The sequence below is a fragment of the Rattus rattus genome, chromosome 11 (assembly GCF_011064425.1).
Source record: "Rattus rattus isolate New Zealand chromosome 11, Rrattus_CSIRO_v1, whole genome shotgun sequence".
NCBI lineage: Eukaryota > Metazoa > Chordata > Mammalia > Rodentia > Muridae > Rattus > Rattus rattus.
This window is the reverse complement of record NC_046164.1, coordinates 38,143,791-38,163,550: the sequence shown is the minus strand read 5'-3', so window position 1 is coordinate 38,163,550 and position 19,760 is coordinate 38,143,791. Positions and strand designations below refer to the sequence as shown.

The following is a 19,760-nucleotide window of genomic DNA, read 5'->3' as shown; positions in this document are numbered from 1 at the left end:
TGTCACTGTGAAGAATGGAAATGTAATTTCCCAGAGGCTTTAAGAACTGGAGGAGTACTAAATGTGCCTGAAATTAAGTGATTAATAATTTACTTTTTAGGTCATGAATCAACTTCTTCAGATGCTAAGGACCACTTGCAACTCCAGAAGCAAGAGCAGTAACATGCTCTTTTTAAGGCTTCAGAACCCTCAAAGGTTGGCTGCCCAACCTAATTAAACTTCAATCTTCTGATACCAAATTTATTTCTTCCTTGTACTGAATTTCCTCAGATCTTCCTGACAGAAAAATGTCACTTTGCCTGACAGCTGATAGACAGGTTATGTAGCACTGTAATTGGAGAGAAAAGGATAGCTTAAAGCTACTGGCTTTAATGGCTGTATGTATGGCTTTTCCTTTTTTCCTCTAAGGTTTCAGTGACAGACACAAAAGGCCTTAGCAAATAGGCCTGATGCCATTTTTCCCTGCTTTCTCCAGGGGTAATTATCTTACTCCATCAACAGTGCTGTCAGAAATCGGGCACATAATTCAGCATTTAAATGAACAAGCAATGTAATATTTCCTGTCTCCCAGTGGAATACTGTGCCATTCCCATTCTTCTCTGTCACCTGCTCACTCTTGATATATGTCCTGGACCCAGTCTTTGAATGGCTTCTCTCCCTTGTGTTTCACTGCAGATGTTGGCTTCGCCTTGACACCTACTTCATTTGGAGTTTTATAGGACCAGCGACCTTGATAATTATGGTGAGAACTCCTAATTAACTATGCACTTCCCAGGTCAAGAAATAAGATTTCCACCATCCATGTTCAAGCTATCTTAAATTTACATAGGTTAATTTGGGGGAAAGCATGTACTTATATGACCCTACATAACTCAAGCAATTAGACACTCATTATAGTCTACTTTTATGATGTAAAGTAGTTCATCAAAACTGTTGGAAAAGGAAAGTAAGCATTTGCAAAAGTAAATGGCTACTCAAGAATCCAGTCCAATGTAGTCCAATGTAGCCCACACAGCTGCGTAGACAAATGAACCATGATGGCTTTTCACTGTGACAACAGCAAGTCTTCATTACTTTCTTTTGAAATAATTAGAACTGAAAAATAAACAGGAATTAGAAATATGGGTGAACACCTAGCTGTTACTTACACTATTCGTTTATTTATCCATTCATGTAAGCTCTCAAGACTTTAATGAATATGGCACAACTGAAATCAGAATGTGTTTAGGGATCGTGCCTCCTTTTACAGTTTTAGTTGAAGAATGCCTTTATTTCCCACGTCATGTGTCCTAATTTAAATGACTCTGTTAGTATCATTGTTACCATTAAAAACCTAGGGCCCACAAGATGGTTCGGGAGGTAGGAGTGCTTGTCACTAAGTTTGAGCAACTGAATGATATCGCCGGCACCCACAGAGGGGAAAAGGAAAGACACTACAAGTTATCCACTGATCTCTACACACACACCATGGCATGCACCTCCCATGACCACCCACCCACAGATAATGAAATATAACAAATATGTACAACGCCAGCGCACAGTTTTGGAATAGAGTGGTAACCCCTTAGCTCTAAATAAAATGTATTCAGAGCTTTCTTACCAGAAACCAGATTTATTTTGAAAGGAAAAAATGTTTCAGATTTGAAAATGACACTATGGCCCATGTACTACTACCATAGTAGTGTGTGGGCCTACACATGTGGATATATGTGTGTAGACATACGTAAATATGTACATGCCTGTGTATATACACACACATGTCATGGGAAAAGCCTGGTGTCTAAATTCAGTCTCATTGACCATTAATCAGATATGTGAAAGACTAGAGTCATTTTATAACCAATCATCATTGCAGAAAGAAATAAAAGGACAGAAAAATAAAGTCAAAGACAGCAGAATAATGACTGTGGACAAACTTTCATCAATACGAACCAGACTTTCCCACTAACTGATTGCATTCAGTTCACATTAAGCTTTTTTAACCACTCCATGTTGCTTGTTTTGCTTAGCTTTCTTCACCGTTTGATTTTCATGTCTGAGACTCGAAGGTCATTGACAAAGAACTTCGAGGCTGTTTTAGAGGGAGAATGTCAGGGGAGCATATTTGTTGAACTTTCCTGATCGGTATCAGTCCCCAGGTGTAGACTGTAGAAGCCAGTCCCCCGGTTCAAGTGTCATTCAGCCTACGGTTTGCTTTAGAGCAGTGGTTCTCCACATGTGAGTCACAACCCCTTAGGCAAACCTTTATCTCCAAGATTATTTACATTACCATTCATAACAGCAACAAAATTGCCGTCATGAAGTAACAGTGAAAACATTTTTATGGTTGAGCTTCACACAGTATGAGAAACGGTGTTATAGAATGCAGCATTAGGAAGGTTGAGAACCACTGCTTTATCAGGTTCATGTAAGGCATATAGGTAATGTCTCTTAGACTTTTAAATTATAGACATGTTATCTGTTTTAGTGGCATAACAGTGCCACAAGAGACCATCTGCTTACAACTCAGTTTATTGTGGCATCAGCATTCAGCCAGCATTTTCTAATCCATTTTTCTTAGGCATTCAAAATATACTGAGGTTGTGATTTGTATTTGCAGCCTGGTATGGTAGTATATGTCTGTAATCCCCAGAATTAGGTAGTTAGAAGTAGAAGTGCAAGGCTAGCCTGCTCTACATAGTGAGCTGGGCCTACATAATGAGACTGCTATAAACAAACAAACAAACAAATAAATGTTTTTACATGTCAATAATTTAGCATCTGAAAAAGTGCATCTCTGAAACCTGAAATAGAGAATATCTATAGATAATCAATCTAGATATATGTCCATGGAATGTCAACGTAGTAGCTCTCTTAGAAAAATTCCTGTATTTGGGGATTTGGTTTTCTTAATCATGCAGTGAGTGGGCTTTGAGTTATTACAAAATTTCAGCAGCTTTCTTCTAAATTACCACTGATTTTGTATTTAGTGCAGATTTGGCAAAGCCACATTTTGTAACTCTGTGGTATCACAATCCGCAAAGCTGGCTTCTTGCCTTTGCTAAAGCATTAGACAGTCACCAGTGATCCAGTTTCTCTAAGAGTCTACCGAGAGAACTAATTTCCCAGAACAATTCATGTGTTAAAGGGAATGGCCATGCTGTTTTTCACTACTCTGGTTATCTACAAAACACTACCTTTTTTTATTTCAGCTGAATGTAATCTTCCTCGGGATTGCTTTATACAAAATGTTTCACCATACTGCCATACTGAAACCTGAATCAGGCTGTCTTGATAATATCAAGTAAGTGATTCTTCGTTTTGTTTTTATAGATTGTACCTTAAAATAGTTTATAGTTTTTATTGTCAAAAATTACATGACGAAATGATGTCAAAGTTCAGTGTATTGGTTTTGTTGAGAAAGATAATTAATTGATAGTTGAGGTAAATTGACTTGCTTAAAATCAATGTAACGAAGCCCTCTCTCCAAAGCTACTTTTCCCTATAATCAGTAATTTATAAATGTGCTCTCTTCACAAGCGCAGGTTGAGTACGTCTTTTCCAGAATGCCCAGGTCAAAAACATACATTCACTATGTCTTTTAAAGAAGTGCACCATTTCTAAGTGAAAACAGACACTGCTTTGTAGTGCAGTGAACATATAAGATCTCTCACACCATACTCCATTCCTCAGAGATAAGGTGCCTGCAAAGGGACCTGAAGTGATGGTTCCCACAGCGATGACTCCTGCAGTGATCATACCTGCCATGATGGTTGCTATAGTGATGGTACCCATGATGGTACCTGCAACTATGGCTTCTGCAGTGATGGTTGCTACAGTGATGGTTGCTACAGGGATGATGGTGCCTGACATGATGGTACCTGTAGTGATGGGTGCTGCCATGATGGTACCTACAATTGCTTCTGTTAAAAGATGAGAATTGATAGTACTTGGAGTTACACTTCTGGAAAAACCACCCTGAAATACTGATTCTGAGTATTCATGAGGCAGTTGCTCATAGCTGTGCTAAGATTCTTCTGAGAAAGAAGGTATGCTTTCCCTACTCTTCACAAGCACAGGTTGAGTATGTCTTTTCCAGAATGCCCAGGTCAAAAACAGTTTATATATTTTTAAGTATTTCAGATTTGAGAATGTTTATACAGAGTTCATCTATAGTTTGACAGTTGAGAGTTCCTAGTCAGAAAACTGAAACCTGAAGTGGTCTAAAGTCTAGAGATGAAAAATCTGAAACTTTTGATCATTACATTTGGATTTCAGAGCATACTAGATTTGGACTTTCCTCCAGTGATTTTGAGCCTTTTTTTTTTTTTAAAATAAAAATATATGTCCTAATTTACCTACCTTTGAAACACATTTTTCCTAGGAGATATATCTCCCCAGAACACTTTCTTCTCAATAATTCTTTCACTTTAAAATATATTTATTATAATTGTTTACATTTTAGTTTTCAGAGGAGCATAAGTATAAAGAGCTATGAAAATATTCATACCTCACATTAACCTGCAAAGAAGATACAGGAGAAAGGCTAAATTTCGTTTTCTGAAAAGTCTCTGAATTTCTTGTTATGTGCAAATTATATTTTAATTTACTTAATGGTCTTGATATTAACATTGAGATGCACATTAGTGCGTCTCACTCCCTTATCCACACCTATGCTAAATTGCATTTTCATGTGGCTTGCCTGTGTTGTGTGTCAACTTGAACGAAGGATTCTATTTAAATGGTTGTGCATTCAAGATTTTTAAGGGGTTACATGTAACTTCCATGTGCTCCTCACGTCCTTCTTCAGTCATGTCAGGTGGTAGTCATGTCTCTCATGGACCACCTTTCTATATCTGGTGCTAGACACAGTTGCCATGACTGGCCTTTCAGAGTATCACAGTCTATTGAGATATTATTGACGGCAATTATTGACATTTAACAGTTAGTTTTTGGTGAACCATCATATACTTTACTCAGACCACTATTTTTTATGTTCCCACACTTTTTATCTTATACTGTAAACATCAGCTAGGTAATTTTTAATGTGCCATTTGGCAAATAAAAATAAAACTTGGTTTTATTTCAACATCTAAACGGCTAAAAAAAATCAATGGAATCTTTAATTTTAAAGTGGATTTAGAAACCTTTGGTGCTTTGTAACATTTCTTTAGCTTTATAACTTCTTTTTAGTACTGACTGTCATATACTGTAAAATATACTTTTCTAGGTAGTTTCGATAGAAAGTATTGTTTAGAAGAACAGTTAAGCACATCCAAGCCAATGTTTATATTTAATGGCATTGTTCCCATTAAGTTTTATAATAGAAAGCAAAATGAAATTACACATCAGAATACCTTGATTTGCGTTCTATCTAAACTGCTTACTGGGTTAAATTCTTTGGAGTGTATCTAACTTTGCTGAGTCATGACACCCTCCTTGCAATTGTATAGTGAATGGTGACTCATTCCTGACCATCAGATGTGCATAGGAATGTAAAGCCTTTGATGATGTCCTCTCAGACCTCGATAACAGAAGACTAACTGTTAAAATGTTGTGGTGGTTGACTTGAAAATAGAGCTATGATTATGGCTCTGCAATAGTTCAAGAACAGAAGAAAGGAAATAGGGAGTCATTATGACTTAGCAACTGAGGAATTCCCAGAAATCACATCAGAGCAATGATGGAACCCTTCAGCACCTTACAGTTTAGAAAGAACTTTCTTCTACTGTGCTAATAGAAGCCAGGAAGACTACACTTTGTCCACTATCACAGAATGGAGGAAATGACATGTGGCATAATGTCACGTGCTGATGGAAACAAAATAGGCTAATACAGTGAGGGATTTTAATCCACACTTCTACAAAGAAAGATGCTCTTTTACAGAGTATGAGACTACATGGGAGAAAAATAAATCCTCAAGAAAAATTTTTTTAGCATTAATAAATATCTGGAAGAAAATTCATTTAAAATACAGGTGTAGAAAACATCTTTCTTTCATTAGCACTAATCCTAAGACATTTTGTGTGTCTACTGCAAATCTAAAGTACCCTTGGAAACTGGAAAGTTTGTTTTGTGACAAAGAACCATTGTGTCTCAAGCACACATGCATTTAATCATATCAAAACTTCAAAATATATTACTGAAGTTCTTAATAATAAAGCATGTTTGACCATTTTCAATTGCCCCTATGTTCTATTTTACATGTTTAATCACGTTTCATAAGAACCACAACATATAGGTATTTTCATTCCTATTCCTCTCTCAGTTAGTAAAATCCAAGAAGCAATTACCAGATTATCACATTGAAGAGTTGTTAAGCATGTTAGCTTTGTTTTTAATCTCTTTCTAATGCACTTGTTTTCTCAATAAAGTTCGGTCTTCCTATGTTTATGCACATTCTTAGATTTTTACTTTCTTATTTGGTACCATAAATCTGGATGCTTTGGTTAGAATATTTATTCCATTTACATTTAATGTGACTATTGATGTCATGGGTTCATTATATTAGTCTCAGCTTGTTGTATTTTGTGCACTTTACACTGTTCTTCCTTTCATCCTCTGTTCGATTAACAATATTATTTTGCATCCCATTGTATCTTTCATATTGGCATTTTAGCTAATCACTATACTTTTTATTACTTCTTCTGGAAACTGCAACAGAAATCGCTAAATTAATATAGTTTTATTTGTAATAGAAATGACTTTTCACACGTTGGTTATAGTTTTATGATACCTCATTTAGCTTCGGGAAGTGACTACGCTACCAGCACTCACTCAGCTTTCCTTGAATCCTTGAATAAAACATACACACACAGTTTGTTCCTTTTCAACATGCCTTTGGACAAAATTGCTGGGTGTTACTATCTCCCACCTGCCCTAAACTTCAGTGGCTAGTCCTACCTAGTCCCTGATTAACATTCACAACCAGCTGCCTGTAGTAGTAGCCACAGGCTTCAGCTGCTCCCAATACCATGGCTGCTGGCTTCTTCTTCATTCAAAGCATGGCAAAAACCTCTTCCTCTCCTTCCTTGCATCTGCCTTTTCTTCCAGGGGCCAGGGAGTCCCACCTGTACCTTCCACCCAGCAATTGACCCAAGGCTTTCTTTACTGACAGATCAAGAACCAATTCGTGAAGAGGATCTTAGCTTCAGAACCGCTCCCAATGGTTCACTTTACACACACACACACACACACACACACACACACACACACACACACACGCACACACGCACGCACGCACACACGCATTGTGTTGAATATGTATTTCCTCCTCATTTTATCTTACACCCACCATTTCTTTAAATCACTACTGTCTTTTGCAGACTCTCAGTGACGGTTCCATTAATTTGTTTCTTCTTTTATCATACTGTTTTTTGGTTCCTTAGTTACCATCTAGAGAGAGAGGGGTCTTGAAAAATGTTAGTTCAACTATGTAAAGTAACAGTTAGATTAAGATTCTTCAAAGTGTCCTAATATTTTTTTATTTTTTAAGATATTTATTTTTATTTATTTATTTATTTATTTATTTATTTATTTATTTATTTATTTATTATGTACACTGTAGCTGTCTTCAGACACACCAGAAGAAGGCATCAGATATCATTACAGATGGCTGTGAGCTAACATGTGGTTGCTGGGATTTGAACTCGGGACCTCTGGAAGAGCAGTCAGTGCTCTTAGCCACTGAGCCATCTCTCCAGCCCGTGTCCCAATATTTTTAACTTAACTCCAAACTCCTGGTCCAAGCTGTTTAAGCCTTCATGATTTTGCCCAGCTTCTCTGACTACTTTCCTTCATTATAATGAGCCCACCAGTCCCCTTTAGGCATGGGCTCCCCCACCACCACCACCAAGTTTTATCTCTGCTTACTTTCTTCTCTTTGCTCCATACTTGGCGACTAATATTACCACATATAATTTAAATATTATTTTCCCATTCAAAAGGTACCTTGCATTTCAAAGTAACCCCATGGTCCTCATAATAAGCTTCTTTAAGACTAGTGAAGAACACTTATTTGTATCATTTATTACAGTATTAATAATATACTATGAAAAAAAAGGATAGCATGGAATAATGTAGTTCACCTACTAACAGCGAAAATGAAGGATGCTAATTCTCGGGCTTACTTGGAAAGTATTTAGCTTAAATAGTACACATCTACTTGCTTATTACTTCTCATTTAGCTCTTCGTCAAAATAAGTGGTTACAATAAAGAAGTAATTTCAATTGTTTGAATTTTCTGGTTGATTTCTTACTGTATTTGGAGGCCACTGTAATCATAGTGAAAGTCTAATATTAAAAGCAGTTTAATATATATAGTCTATCTTGAATTTTTGTCAGTCCAAATTAATTTGTGGTATGACTGAAAAGGCTTAATATTTGAGGAGTCTTTAGAATTCTCAATGACTTCCTTCAAAATAAAAATTGACAGTTTCTTTAATTACCGATTTCCTATTATAAAAAAGTTTTAAAATGTTTTTATTAAGTAACCACTAGTTATTTTGAAGAATAAACATAAATAATAAATGTTTTGTGTTTCTTTGGAGGAAATAAGGAAATTAGCCTTACTTTGTCTTTTCCGTATCTATTGCTTTCCTTTTTTCTATGAACAGGTTTCTGTATGCAAGCCTCTGACTCGACCCATTCCTAGTTTGTTTAAGTCATCCAACTAAGTGCTAAGGGGATTCATTTAGTTTTCCTTCCTTCATCCCTAGTTGTGGGTATTAATAAACTATAGTAACGACCCAACTGTCAATCTAGTTTAGATGCATGTCCTCAGTCCTAGAATGGTTGGCTATATGTCCTTGTTGAGTTAGTCCAACCATTTGTAATCAGTTTTTTTTCCCTAATTCAAAAATAAATACATCAATTTTATAAACTTTTGCATAATTAATGGTAGCCTTCTGTGCAAAACACCACCTCATATATTTGATACAATGTAGTCGTCCCACAACTACCAGTCAATGTTCTGAGAGGTGAGACAGGGAAGAGAGAAGAATGGGGCCAAGACAAAATCGTGATCAAGGTTCAACTTTATTGCAACGGCAAAAACCACAAACCAAACCCCTAGATGTGACTGATGACATAAATCACCTCATGCCAGCAGCCAATGGCATAGGTCTGCACAGTTCTCTCTTAAAGGAAGACGAAACTGAGATCAGGCCAAAAGTGGAACTCCCAACTCAACTTGGGCGGAGAAATTCCACCAAGTGCTGTGACAGCAAAAATAGCTGATTCGGCAACTCCTGCTACTCGGGTCAGGGCAGGGCCTCCACAGTGCAATTGTGGAATATTATGGTTTAAAAAAAAAGCAAACTTGGCGATGAGGTCTCACCTGGGTTAAATGCAAACTGATGGACTCATGTGATCCTGGGGCTCGGTCTCCTGAGATGCTCCAACTGCAGACTTGCACTGCCACGTCTGTCCTGTTTTGATTACTTAATGTAATCAACTCTGGGTGGAAAAACGCTGCCGCTTCCTCTGAGTCTTTGAATTTTCCACAGTGAAGCTGTGCTTAGTTTCTATCAAAATCTCATTAGAATTTGTGTGGCTTCCTTCACCATATGGTGTCATTAAAATCATGCATCATATGATCCTCTTTTTAAAAGACAAACTTAGCCTTTTAGGGGAAAAAAAAAGATTCCATGGGTGAAATGCTCATTTGATTAATACATAACAAGTTCTGTTGTTCTAAAGGGTAAAAGCAATGTGTCCTTGTTGAGCTTTCACACCTCTCATGTGTAAAAGAGCCTAAGAAAGTCTCTGAAAACCCCAGGGCAAACAGAAAACGGCTAACAGTATCTGCAATAAGTGTAGTTTCTAGAATGGTAAACTTTATTTGAGTAATATGTTTATAAACGTTGATAGAAATAATTAAGTCATAATTATATTCAGCTTGATCAGTAGTCTATTACTATTTTATGGAGCCAAGAGTGAGTACATTCAATAAAAAGGAAGGGAAATTGCCATAAGCTTGAAAAATAAAACAATTTCACAGGAAGATTTCAATGCTTTTATTTTCCTTCGTATATATATATATGTGTATATATATACATATATATACATATATATATAGAAAATATAGAGCCTACTTGTCAAAATTATCTCATTTTTATACAACTGTCACAGCAATAATATGAAGACTCTAAACTTTATGAGAGCAGAAATCTATTACAGAGTCACAGTTAATACAAATGTTCATAACCTTCATATTTTCTGAGTGAAATATTTTGGGATATCCTCTCTCTCTCTCTCTCTCTCTCTCTCTCTCTCACTCTCTCTCTCTCTCTCTCTCTCTCAGCATGATCACAATCTGTAGCTCTGGCTATCCACAAACTCACAAAGACCCATCTGGAAAGGAAAAGGAAAAGGGAAAGAAAAGGGAAAGGGAAAGGGAAAGGAAAGGAAAGGAAAGGAAAGGAAAGGAAAGGAAAGGAAAGGAAAGGAAAGGAAAGGAAAGGAAAGGAAAGGAGGAGGGGGCAGGGAGGATGGGGCAGAACACCAATACCTAAAATATTTTGAATCATCAAAGCCTACCTCCTCTGACACACCTCTTCCAGCAAGACTATACCTCCTTATCCTTCCCAAACAGTTCCATCAACTTAGTATCAAGTGTTTAAATATATGAGCCTAAGAGGGGCATTGTTATCCAAACCACCACATACATTCTGAGCCTTTTTAAACAAATACTTTTCTAATAGTTATGATTAATGCAGGCATGCTTAGAATCAGAATCAATAGTAGTTTTCGTATTATTCATTTTTCAAAGATACTCATTAAACTAATTCTGTTCATGCACATGGTTTGCCTTTTTTTTTCCAGTTGCCCTCTATTTTCTTGATGTATGTAACAGGCCTTGCCATTATGAGAAATAACTGAAGGGAAGTAATACAGGCCAAAGGGCTCTGGGGGTTGTTTGACAACTAGATTCAGTTCAGGTTACTTACAACATTCCTTAAGCATTACTTAGCTCTTCACTGATTGCCTTGATTCCAGCCTTTCAAAGCTGAGAATCCACAAAGCCTTGCACTCAGGCAATGATATTGCCAATCTCTTCACATCCTGCATTTTTAGGCTATAATTTTGAGTGTTCTGAAGTATTAAAGGATGGTCTCTTTGGGGAGGCATTTTGTTTAAAATGCATTAGAATTCTCGCATCATCTTGAGATCCATGTTTTATGAATAAGTGCATTCCGTACACTCCATACACTGGGAGCTGACATTTGAGAAAACCAGTTTGAAGGATGATAGGTACACGCACACTGCTATGCACTATACCTTGAGATTAAATTATTTTTCTCGTTCTCCCCTCTAAATAATTAGGTTTATATCAGATATGGGAGCAACAATGGCTGTCTAAGGATGTCTGAAAAATCCCGAACAACTTCCCAAGGGGAGAATTTCTCCTTAATAATGAAAATGTAAAAATTAGCATCTTCTTTGTTCTTTACATAGACCTTGGGCTCAGATTGCTTTTATATTTCACAGAAGTATGCCACTAGACTAGAAAGCTTCGTCATCTGAATCTAAATTAGTTACTCATAGAACTGTGATTTTCGCCCCACTAGAGTGAAGTGCAAGGCTTTAAGAAAATGAAAAATACCTGAGAATAATTGCAATTAAACACCATTCATTCTCCAGATTAATCAAATCAAATACTTTCCATGCCTCAATGTATGGAATAGATTTGATTTGTAGACTTAATCGTCCATTAATTTATTCAATACACACATGTATACTCTAAGGATTGAATCCAGGTACTTCTACATGCAGAACATACACTGCCCTAATCCTAACCCCTAGGGGGTTACATACTCTGAAGGTAATTTTATAGAAAATGAAGAAGAAAAGGATGTGACTCTAGGGTTTTTAACTTAGGTACAAAATAAGTGGGTTGTTAAAGTTGACATGTGGAAAACCAGAGATAACACATTTTGTGGTGGGACAAATATTTTTTACCCAAGTAACTTATAAGATATTCCAGTTGTAGATATTTTATAAACCCTTAGAGTGGTGAGACTAAAATTTCACTTTGGGATTCACAGTGCACAAATCCAGTAATCTTTCTATGCTGTATTTAGTGGTACAAATGCTTCACTTGTTTTCAGTATTGCTTCAATAGTCCACAGATTAGCAAATTAATCGCCTCAAATGGCTTCCCAAACTTACACATTAGTTTCAGTATATCTGTAGTAAATACCTTCCCCTAAGCAGAAATAACACACAGATCTAAACACTTTCTGTTTTCTTATTCTTCTGTTTTTTTTTTCATAGTGGTTTACAATAGCAATGTTACTCTGTTTTTAAAAACATATTTTTCCTATCCATACTTGAAAAGTGCTCGATACATATGTCAATAGTGACCTAAAATGAAAGGCTATTTATATAAAACCGCTCTATTTGTATTTGAGTGTGCAGGCAGTACAGTGAGGTAGCAGCCTTCTTGATCTGCTCAGTCCACACTTGGACGTTTCCTAATCTAATTTTCTTTTGGCTTACTCCCAATGAATGTTGAGTTTTCCCATTATACAGTTATAGTTATGTGGTTTGTTTTCTTTATAATGGTCTGTCATCAAAGTCTCTGGCACTTTTTTGTTCATGGGCTGTTAAATTAGGCATTCTGGAACACTCCTCACATCTGCCCATGGAAGCTGGTGTTTTAAGCCAGCTGTTTTGAAATCCTGGCACAGTCTTTCTTCTCGGTAAAAAGAGCTAAGCTTGATCCATGCTTAAAGCTAAGCCATTTAATTTTGACATCAACAATATAAACAAGGCACATAAAGAGAAATCATTGATCAGCTAAGAGTTTGATGTTATTAGGCATTAATTTATCACCTATCCTAAGGTATAATTTGAAAACTAGTACATTTTCTTTGTAAAAGTGATTGACAGTGTATTTATTCAATTCTTAGTTGTCTTATGTTTATATGTTGTACTTTGGCTTTACCTCATTGAAATTCATTGAGGATTACTTGATTAGCTGTACGTAAGTCTATAAAAGATTGCTCATTTTATTACTGTTTGCTGCAAACCCCCCAAATCCCTCTAGTGTTTTTCCGATGCCTATATATTTAAATTATTAAGATCTGTTTTTTCTACTGGACTCCTTACATTTTAATAAGATGTTACAATTCTTGCTAGATTTCCTGCCTCCCTGTTATACTACTAAAAGAGGGATTGACCTCATCAATCTTTTCTTCCTGTAAATTTTCTTCATCATATGTGTATGTGTGTGTGTGTGTCAGTGTCTCTGTGTGTGTGTGTGTGAGATACAATTATATCAAAGTGTCAACATTTTCTCCCATCATGTATGTTTTTAAAAAGTTCAAGAGAAATTCAAACTTCCTCTGTAGACCAGGAGGCTGGCCTTGAACCCATAGAGATCCACCTGCCTCTGTCTACTGAGTGCTAGGTCTAAAGGTGTGTTCCACCACCGCTCCAGGCACAAGGGTGAGGAAAATTCTTTTAAACCAGGAATTAAAACCATTTTCTCATTTCCATTTTATATTCTATAGTGTATTATGTTAGTCCTAGAGTCTTATAATTTACATTTTATCTGTATCCTCTTTGGAAGTCAATTCTAAACTACAGAATTCCACCACCACCCTCATGCATGGAACCTCTACCCTGTCTCCCTTTTGGTCCCACAGAAAGTGTCCATTACAAAGTAGACCTGTGAACACTGAGTCACAATATAGTTTATGAACTAATTGCCAGTGAATTTTGAGATTCTGTTTGAACATTCATTATTTGGATATATCTATATTTCAATTTAGTGTAAGAAAATCCATGACTTTTACTAAGTCTAAACTTGGTATCTAAATGAAAAGTTTATTTTATGTGATGTTTCCTTCTTTACATATAAATACTTAAAAAAAAAAAAAAAACCTGAGAAGTGATTATCAGTATCCTCCTTGGGTTTCCATTGAATTTCTAGAAGAGTATTAAAGGAACACTAGGGAAGCACTGTGTGTGTGTGTGTGTGTGTGTGTGTGTGTGTGTGTGTGTGTGTTCAATTTCTCTCCAACCTCCTATAAGAGGGCACTGGGTCACAATGTAAGGACACAAAAGTATGTGTAATAGCAAATATTACATTGTACTTCCATATTTAATTTTGTGTTCTTTCAAATGCTTAGCTATTCCTATGCAGAAATGCACAGGTTCCTATGTTCAACACACACAGCAGCCCCATGAAGAAAGCTGTATCCAGAGATAAAGGGCTGTTAGCTGTCGGGAAGTTCTGTTATCAGCCCAAGGCTGTAGTTGATAACATCTTTCAAAGGCATTCAGACTCAAGCAGGCTGATTTAGAATTCCTTGCTTCCAGTTTGCCAACAAGTACAAGGAATAACACCAAGGAGTAAATGCTTTTATTAATTTCTATCAAAGGAACTCTAAGTTTCATGTTTTATTTGCCGCCTACCAATTGATTTGCTTATATAGTCCACAGATGAAAATAATAACTGCTAATAACTAAGAAGAACTCATGAAGAGTTATTTAACTTTTCAATGTTTATTCTATTTCTTGTTTTTATGTTTATTCTTATTTCATGTGCTTTGGCGTTTTGTCTTCATGTATGTCTGTGTAAGGGCTGATCCCTAGGAAATGGAGTGACAGACTGCTGTGAGAAACCATGTGGGTGTTAGGAATTGGACCTTGGTCCTCTGGAAGAGCAGCTTAAGAGAGTTTAATCACTCATGCATGTCTGCAGCCCCTCAACTATAGAAATACTATGGTCACAATTTTAAGGCACGGACTTGCCATTTATTGATTCTGTTTTATTAGGTTTTTCTTAGTTGCAGATTGTAGATTTAGTTTTGGTGTTTTGTTTCTAAATCAATTTTATTGCAATCACATAAAGCCACAGGAATAAAAGTGTTTATATTCTATTTTAAATTATTTGTTTTATTGATGCAGTTCATTTTGTTCTCTTCTTGGTAAATTCCATAGGAATGCTGGTTTTTTTTTGACAGTAATGATTCAGTACCAATAAAATCTGCAGTTAAAGTAAAATCATTTTTGGTTAATAATAGTTCCTGTGTTTATATTATACATGCTTAATATTTTCTAAGAGTTTTTAATGTGTTTAATGCTTAGTGGTTTAAATATATGGATGGATATAAAAGAACCATCACCTTTATTTTACTCAGACTTCTAGATTAAACTCTAAATAGCTTTTCCTTTTGACTTTCCGGTAGTGGGATACAAAGTGAGAATAGAGTCTAGTAGTATGAATTCAGCTGGTGCTGTCCCGCTAACACAAAACCCATTTGGAAAAGAAATACAGAGAATCTGGGGCTTCTGTGATAGTTAATCAGTTGATCAAGCATTTTCAATGCTACTGTAGTATAAATGTAAAGAAGTAAAAGGTTCGCTCACACATTGTTACTATTATAATCACTCAAAAGAATTTAAGTGAAGAGAATTTTGTATTTCTTTGCTGAAGTGAGTCTTTTATCCAAGAAAGCAAATCCACTGTATTCGAAAGCCGAAAATGTCCGGAGATTAGTCAGGATGGCAAGAGCTCTCTTACTCCATTAAACATACATTTCACGCAACAAACACAAGGGCTAACCAGAGGATTGGTGCATTCCAAAGTTTACTGGCCTCCAAGCCCATGGGATTAGAGGTTGGCCTGCAACCTTCCTTTTCCATTACTTACTGTAACTTATCAATGAGCAGACCTTTGGACTTGAGGATTAAACTCTGGGACATCTTTCTTATTATTCTATCTTTCCTCATACCTCGCGTTACCCAGCATAGAAATACATTTAGTCCTTTCCAGAAATATATGTCTTCAAAAGGAAACCTTAACAAAAGGGGATATTCTCAACTCTTCAAATAATTTGTTTCAACTATATTTTTAATTTCTGAGTAGAATTTCTCTCAAAAGCACATGCTCAGAAAATTTTTTGGTGCAGTTCAATAGTTCTTGGGCAAAGAGAAAGGGTATCTTGGAACTAACTGGATTTGCTTGTGTCTGAATTTATTCATCTTCTTTCTATATTGATTCTTTGACTTATTACATCACTCTGTTTGTTTGTAAGTTACCGGTTTGATTAAGAAACCTCTCTTAAATGTTTACATTGACATAAGTGTTCATAGAGTTACAATTCTATAACTTTTTATGTGCCTTGTGATTTTTTTCAATGATATGGGTAATTTTCAAGTGACAGAAATAAGTAAACATTCTCGTGTAGACAATAATATCAAATTTTGGTTAAATTTTATGATAATATTTAGATAAAAATATAAACATCACTAAGAATAAAATTAAACATTTTCCCAAGGGAAACCTTTTAAAAATAGGGTTCATCTTCCATTTGCCTTTAAAGTTATATGTAGTATATTTTACTTTTTTGTTGATAATCATATCAATAAATTAACATAAATTACGAGATAGCACATAAGGATCTGTTAATATCCACCAAGAACATTGTAAAGCTGAAAACCCACACAATGCCATAAATACTGGCATGAAATCCCAAGCCTACAATGGGACTGGTGTTCATCAATGATCATAAGCCACAGTAAAAATGATTAAATGTTACAAATTTATTTGATAAATATGCTTTAAAATGCAAATAAGAAAATCAAACGCCGATACAGCTTCGCTGGGATAAGTGATGGCAACATTGGTACTTGTTTCATTTGGATTCGGAGAGAGATAATAATCTCTAATTATCTATGCTACTGTAATATCTGGCAAAAATGCTGGGACTTATTGACATAGGCAGGGTACAGCGATTTATAGATTTATAATCATTTTATGCTAATTATGTCCTGCTATAGTTAAACTCACAAATATTTCACTTTGTGCTTTACTGTAAATTTCTATGTTGTACATGAGCTTACAATTACAGAGCATTCTAATAAATGTATAGAAAGCATTCCGTTGTTGGTAAGCCACTGTAAAAGTATATCAAACTCCAGTGGTGTAAACTCCCAGGAAGACTCTAGGGACAGGGGGCCTAGTTCTCATCCATCAGCTCAACATTGCTACTGAGCAGAATCTAATTCAACATCTGAGGCTCTATTGTCTCCTTCTCCTGGTCAAAGGGGAGAACAAAGGGTAGAGCGAGCCCCAGCCCAATCCTTTAATTGGTAAGACCTAGAAATGTCACCCTTGCTTCTGTTCACATCCCAGTGAGCACTGCTCCGCGCATGTCTGCAGTGACTGAGGGAGGCTATGCTTGGTGGAGCAGCTGATGCCCATCGCGTTGCCGGAGAAATCCCACGTTGATTTCTCTCTTGTGGCATTTCCTACTGAAGGTAAAAGGTGACCCGTCAGTCGTCACGCGGCAACCAGGCTCTTTTAATTTTTGAAATATTTGGAAACCTGGACACAGTTTTGTAAAGCGCTTTTGCTCGAAGCTCTATAGGCTAGCGGCTGCACGTGAACTGTCTGACACTATTGTAGGTTAATTAGCATAGAGTGTTATTTCTAATCCTGAACTTGGCATCCTAGATGAAATATACTGATGCAATGGGAACTGATATAACAACAAGTATTACGATGGTGTTTTATAACTTATATAGTTAGGTATATGATTTTCTCTCTGAGTATAAAATAGCAAACGAACTACTGCTTGATGTTCTTTTATCTTCACATTTCAATGGCATAATTTAAACATCTTTTGTGATTATATCGATTGGCCTAAAACGTCCTTAACCTGTCCTAGTTCAGCATTATCCAATAGAACTTTTCTGTGATGATGGAATATTCGAGAACTGTTTCATCTAGTGTCATATTGCCACCTATGTGAGGTTTTGGATCATTTCCATTATGACTGACGTGACTTAGAAATGGAATTTTAATCCTTATTCTGCTTTGAGGAATTTAAACATCCAGTCATTAGCCCTCACTACATGGACTACACAAATCCATTCTCTCCCTGCTCCATCCACTGAATTATTTCAGCTACATCTCCTTCTTTGCATCCTATGACTTCCTAAACATCTTCTCAGGCATTTAGCTACTCAATATTTATGTATTGAGTGCTTTCTCTTTTGGGTAAGAACTTTTTGGCTTTGTTTGAGGTTAGTTTTAGACAGTCTAGCAATGATAAAAAATACTTTATTGCTCAGATGAAAAAATGTATTTTTATAAGACTAATACAGAATACACTTAGATTCTAATTATGACCACTTTATAGATGCATAAAACGACACACCACAAGTTAATTGGCTTCTGCCTGACATCAAATATCCAGTAAATGATTGAGCTGGGATGTGTGTAAACCCAAGGCAAGCAGGCTGCACATGTGAGGCTCTCATCCCAGTATGTACCAGGTCATCATTCTGGAGAGTGGCTTTTTATGAGTGGTTCTCTTTATTCAAAGCTCATCACAGATGGGCCTTTCTGAGCACATCATTTGTGTATTCATAATGCAGGGAAATATATTGCTTTTGGCAAGAAGAAAGGGGGGAAAAAGGAGCTGTAGTGATCAGATTTAACTCAGGTTAATCATCATCTCTCTGTTAAAATTACTTAGAGGCATATTGTCCATAATTAAGTCATCTTAGCCACTAATATTACAGAAGAAGAGATACCTTTCCATGACATAACATCTATCATCTTAAGTATGCCCCAAGCCTTATTTTCAGATTGCTCATAAAATTTCCCATTCTCTAGAGAAATGTGATCTCTAAGAAATAAATGTCTCTGTCAAGTCACAAGTAATATGAGCTCATGATGAAAAAAATGGAATTTCTGAGTCTCCGATGGGATATTGCAGTATTGTAAAATTGATTTTATTCCCTGGTCTTTAAGTTCTCATGGTCATTTTAAGATTTACCTTGTGGATATAAAGGAAAGGTTATGATACCTTCTAGGGAGGTGGGAAATAAAAGGCTCTGGTCAGGAAACAGGAGAATATTTTTTTTTCCACAGGAAATTCTTTATCATAAAATGCTAATGTTGGTGTTCTTGTCTTTATGTCTATGCATTCTTTAGCTATGAGGATAACAGACCCTTCATCAAGTAAGAATGACCTGAATGGCTGATAAATTGCATTTATCAGTGTGGTCCCATGAACCAGCTGTCAGATCAGTACTGAGAAACCACTTGAGCTTCTGTCATTCACATTGAGGCAGAAGAGCAAACTGTGCAGGAGACCCTGGCGTACAACGTACATGCAGAACACTGCAAATGTATGGCCAGAAAGGAAAAGAATCCCACCTCGCCTCTGTCGATGGGATATCTATTGCTTCATCCTAGTGACTCAGTAGCAGAACTTCCCTGTGGTACAGACTTGTCTTTCACGGACATCTCCTCTGTTAGCAATGTTCTTCCTTGCTGGGTATATCTAAATTTCTCTTGTGCGCTCTTCTATTCTCCATATTAAAACATTTTGTGACTTAGCTGTGTACCTTCTACGGAAATGAAACCACCCAGACACAATTAGTATTAATGATTTCCTAGATTAACTGCATCTAAAAAAGGGGGAAAGAGACTTTTAAAAATTCAGTTTTTACATATGCAAACTTTTCCCTTTGAAATCTGACATCTGTCTCCTGAGGCGTAGTCTCATGGCTTAATGCAAACATTGAAATTTTTGAAACAAAGCGACAAGTCTGTACCGGTCCAACAAGTGGAGAGGTAACGATAACAATTGGGTATTTGCTCATAATTTTAAAACTGATTTGTCCGGCAAGAATCGACTAAGAGTGGCCCCCTGGGGGCCATGTTGCTATGTAGACTTTCAGTTTGTTCTTCTGGTGAAGAGTCCTTTGTTTCCATTCCCTGACCCGCATCACACTTACCGCTTCATGCTTCT

General features: G+C 36.4%; 1 protein-coding gene across 20 annotated transcripts in view; it reads left to right on the top strand.

Moving 5' to 3' along the window:
- Window positions 1-19,760, top strand: part of Adgrl3 (adhesion G protein-coupled receptor L3) — a 492,285-nt gene that overhangs the window by 402,541 nt on the left and 69,984 nt on the right. For 11 of the 20 annotated variants that reach the window (XM_032916815.1, XM_032916807.1, XM_032916798.1 and 8 more), the window contains 3 exons: window positions 676-742; window positions 3,192-3,283; window positions 18,938-18,964. In XM_032916815.1, coding sequence (XP_032772706.1) covers window positions 676-742; window positions 3,192-3,283; window positions 18,938-18,964 — 186 coding nt within the window. The remainder of the gene's footprint in view (window positions 1-675; window positions 743-3,191; window positions 3,284-18,937; window positions 18,965-19,760) is intronic. The other 9 variants (XM_032916818.1, XM_032916802.1, XM_032916800.1 and 6 more) reach the window with 1 other exon arrangement.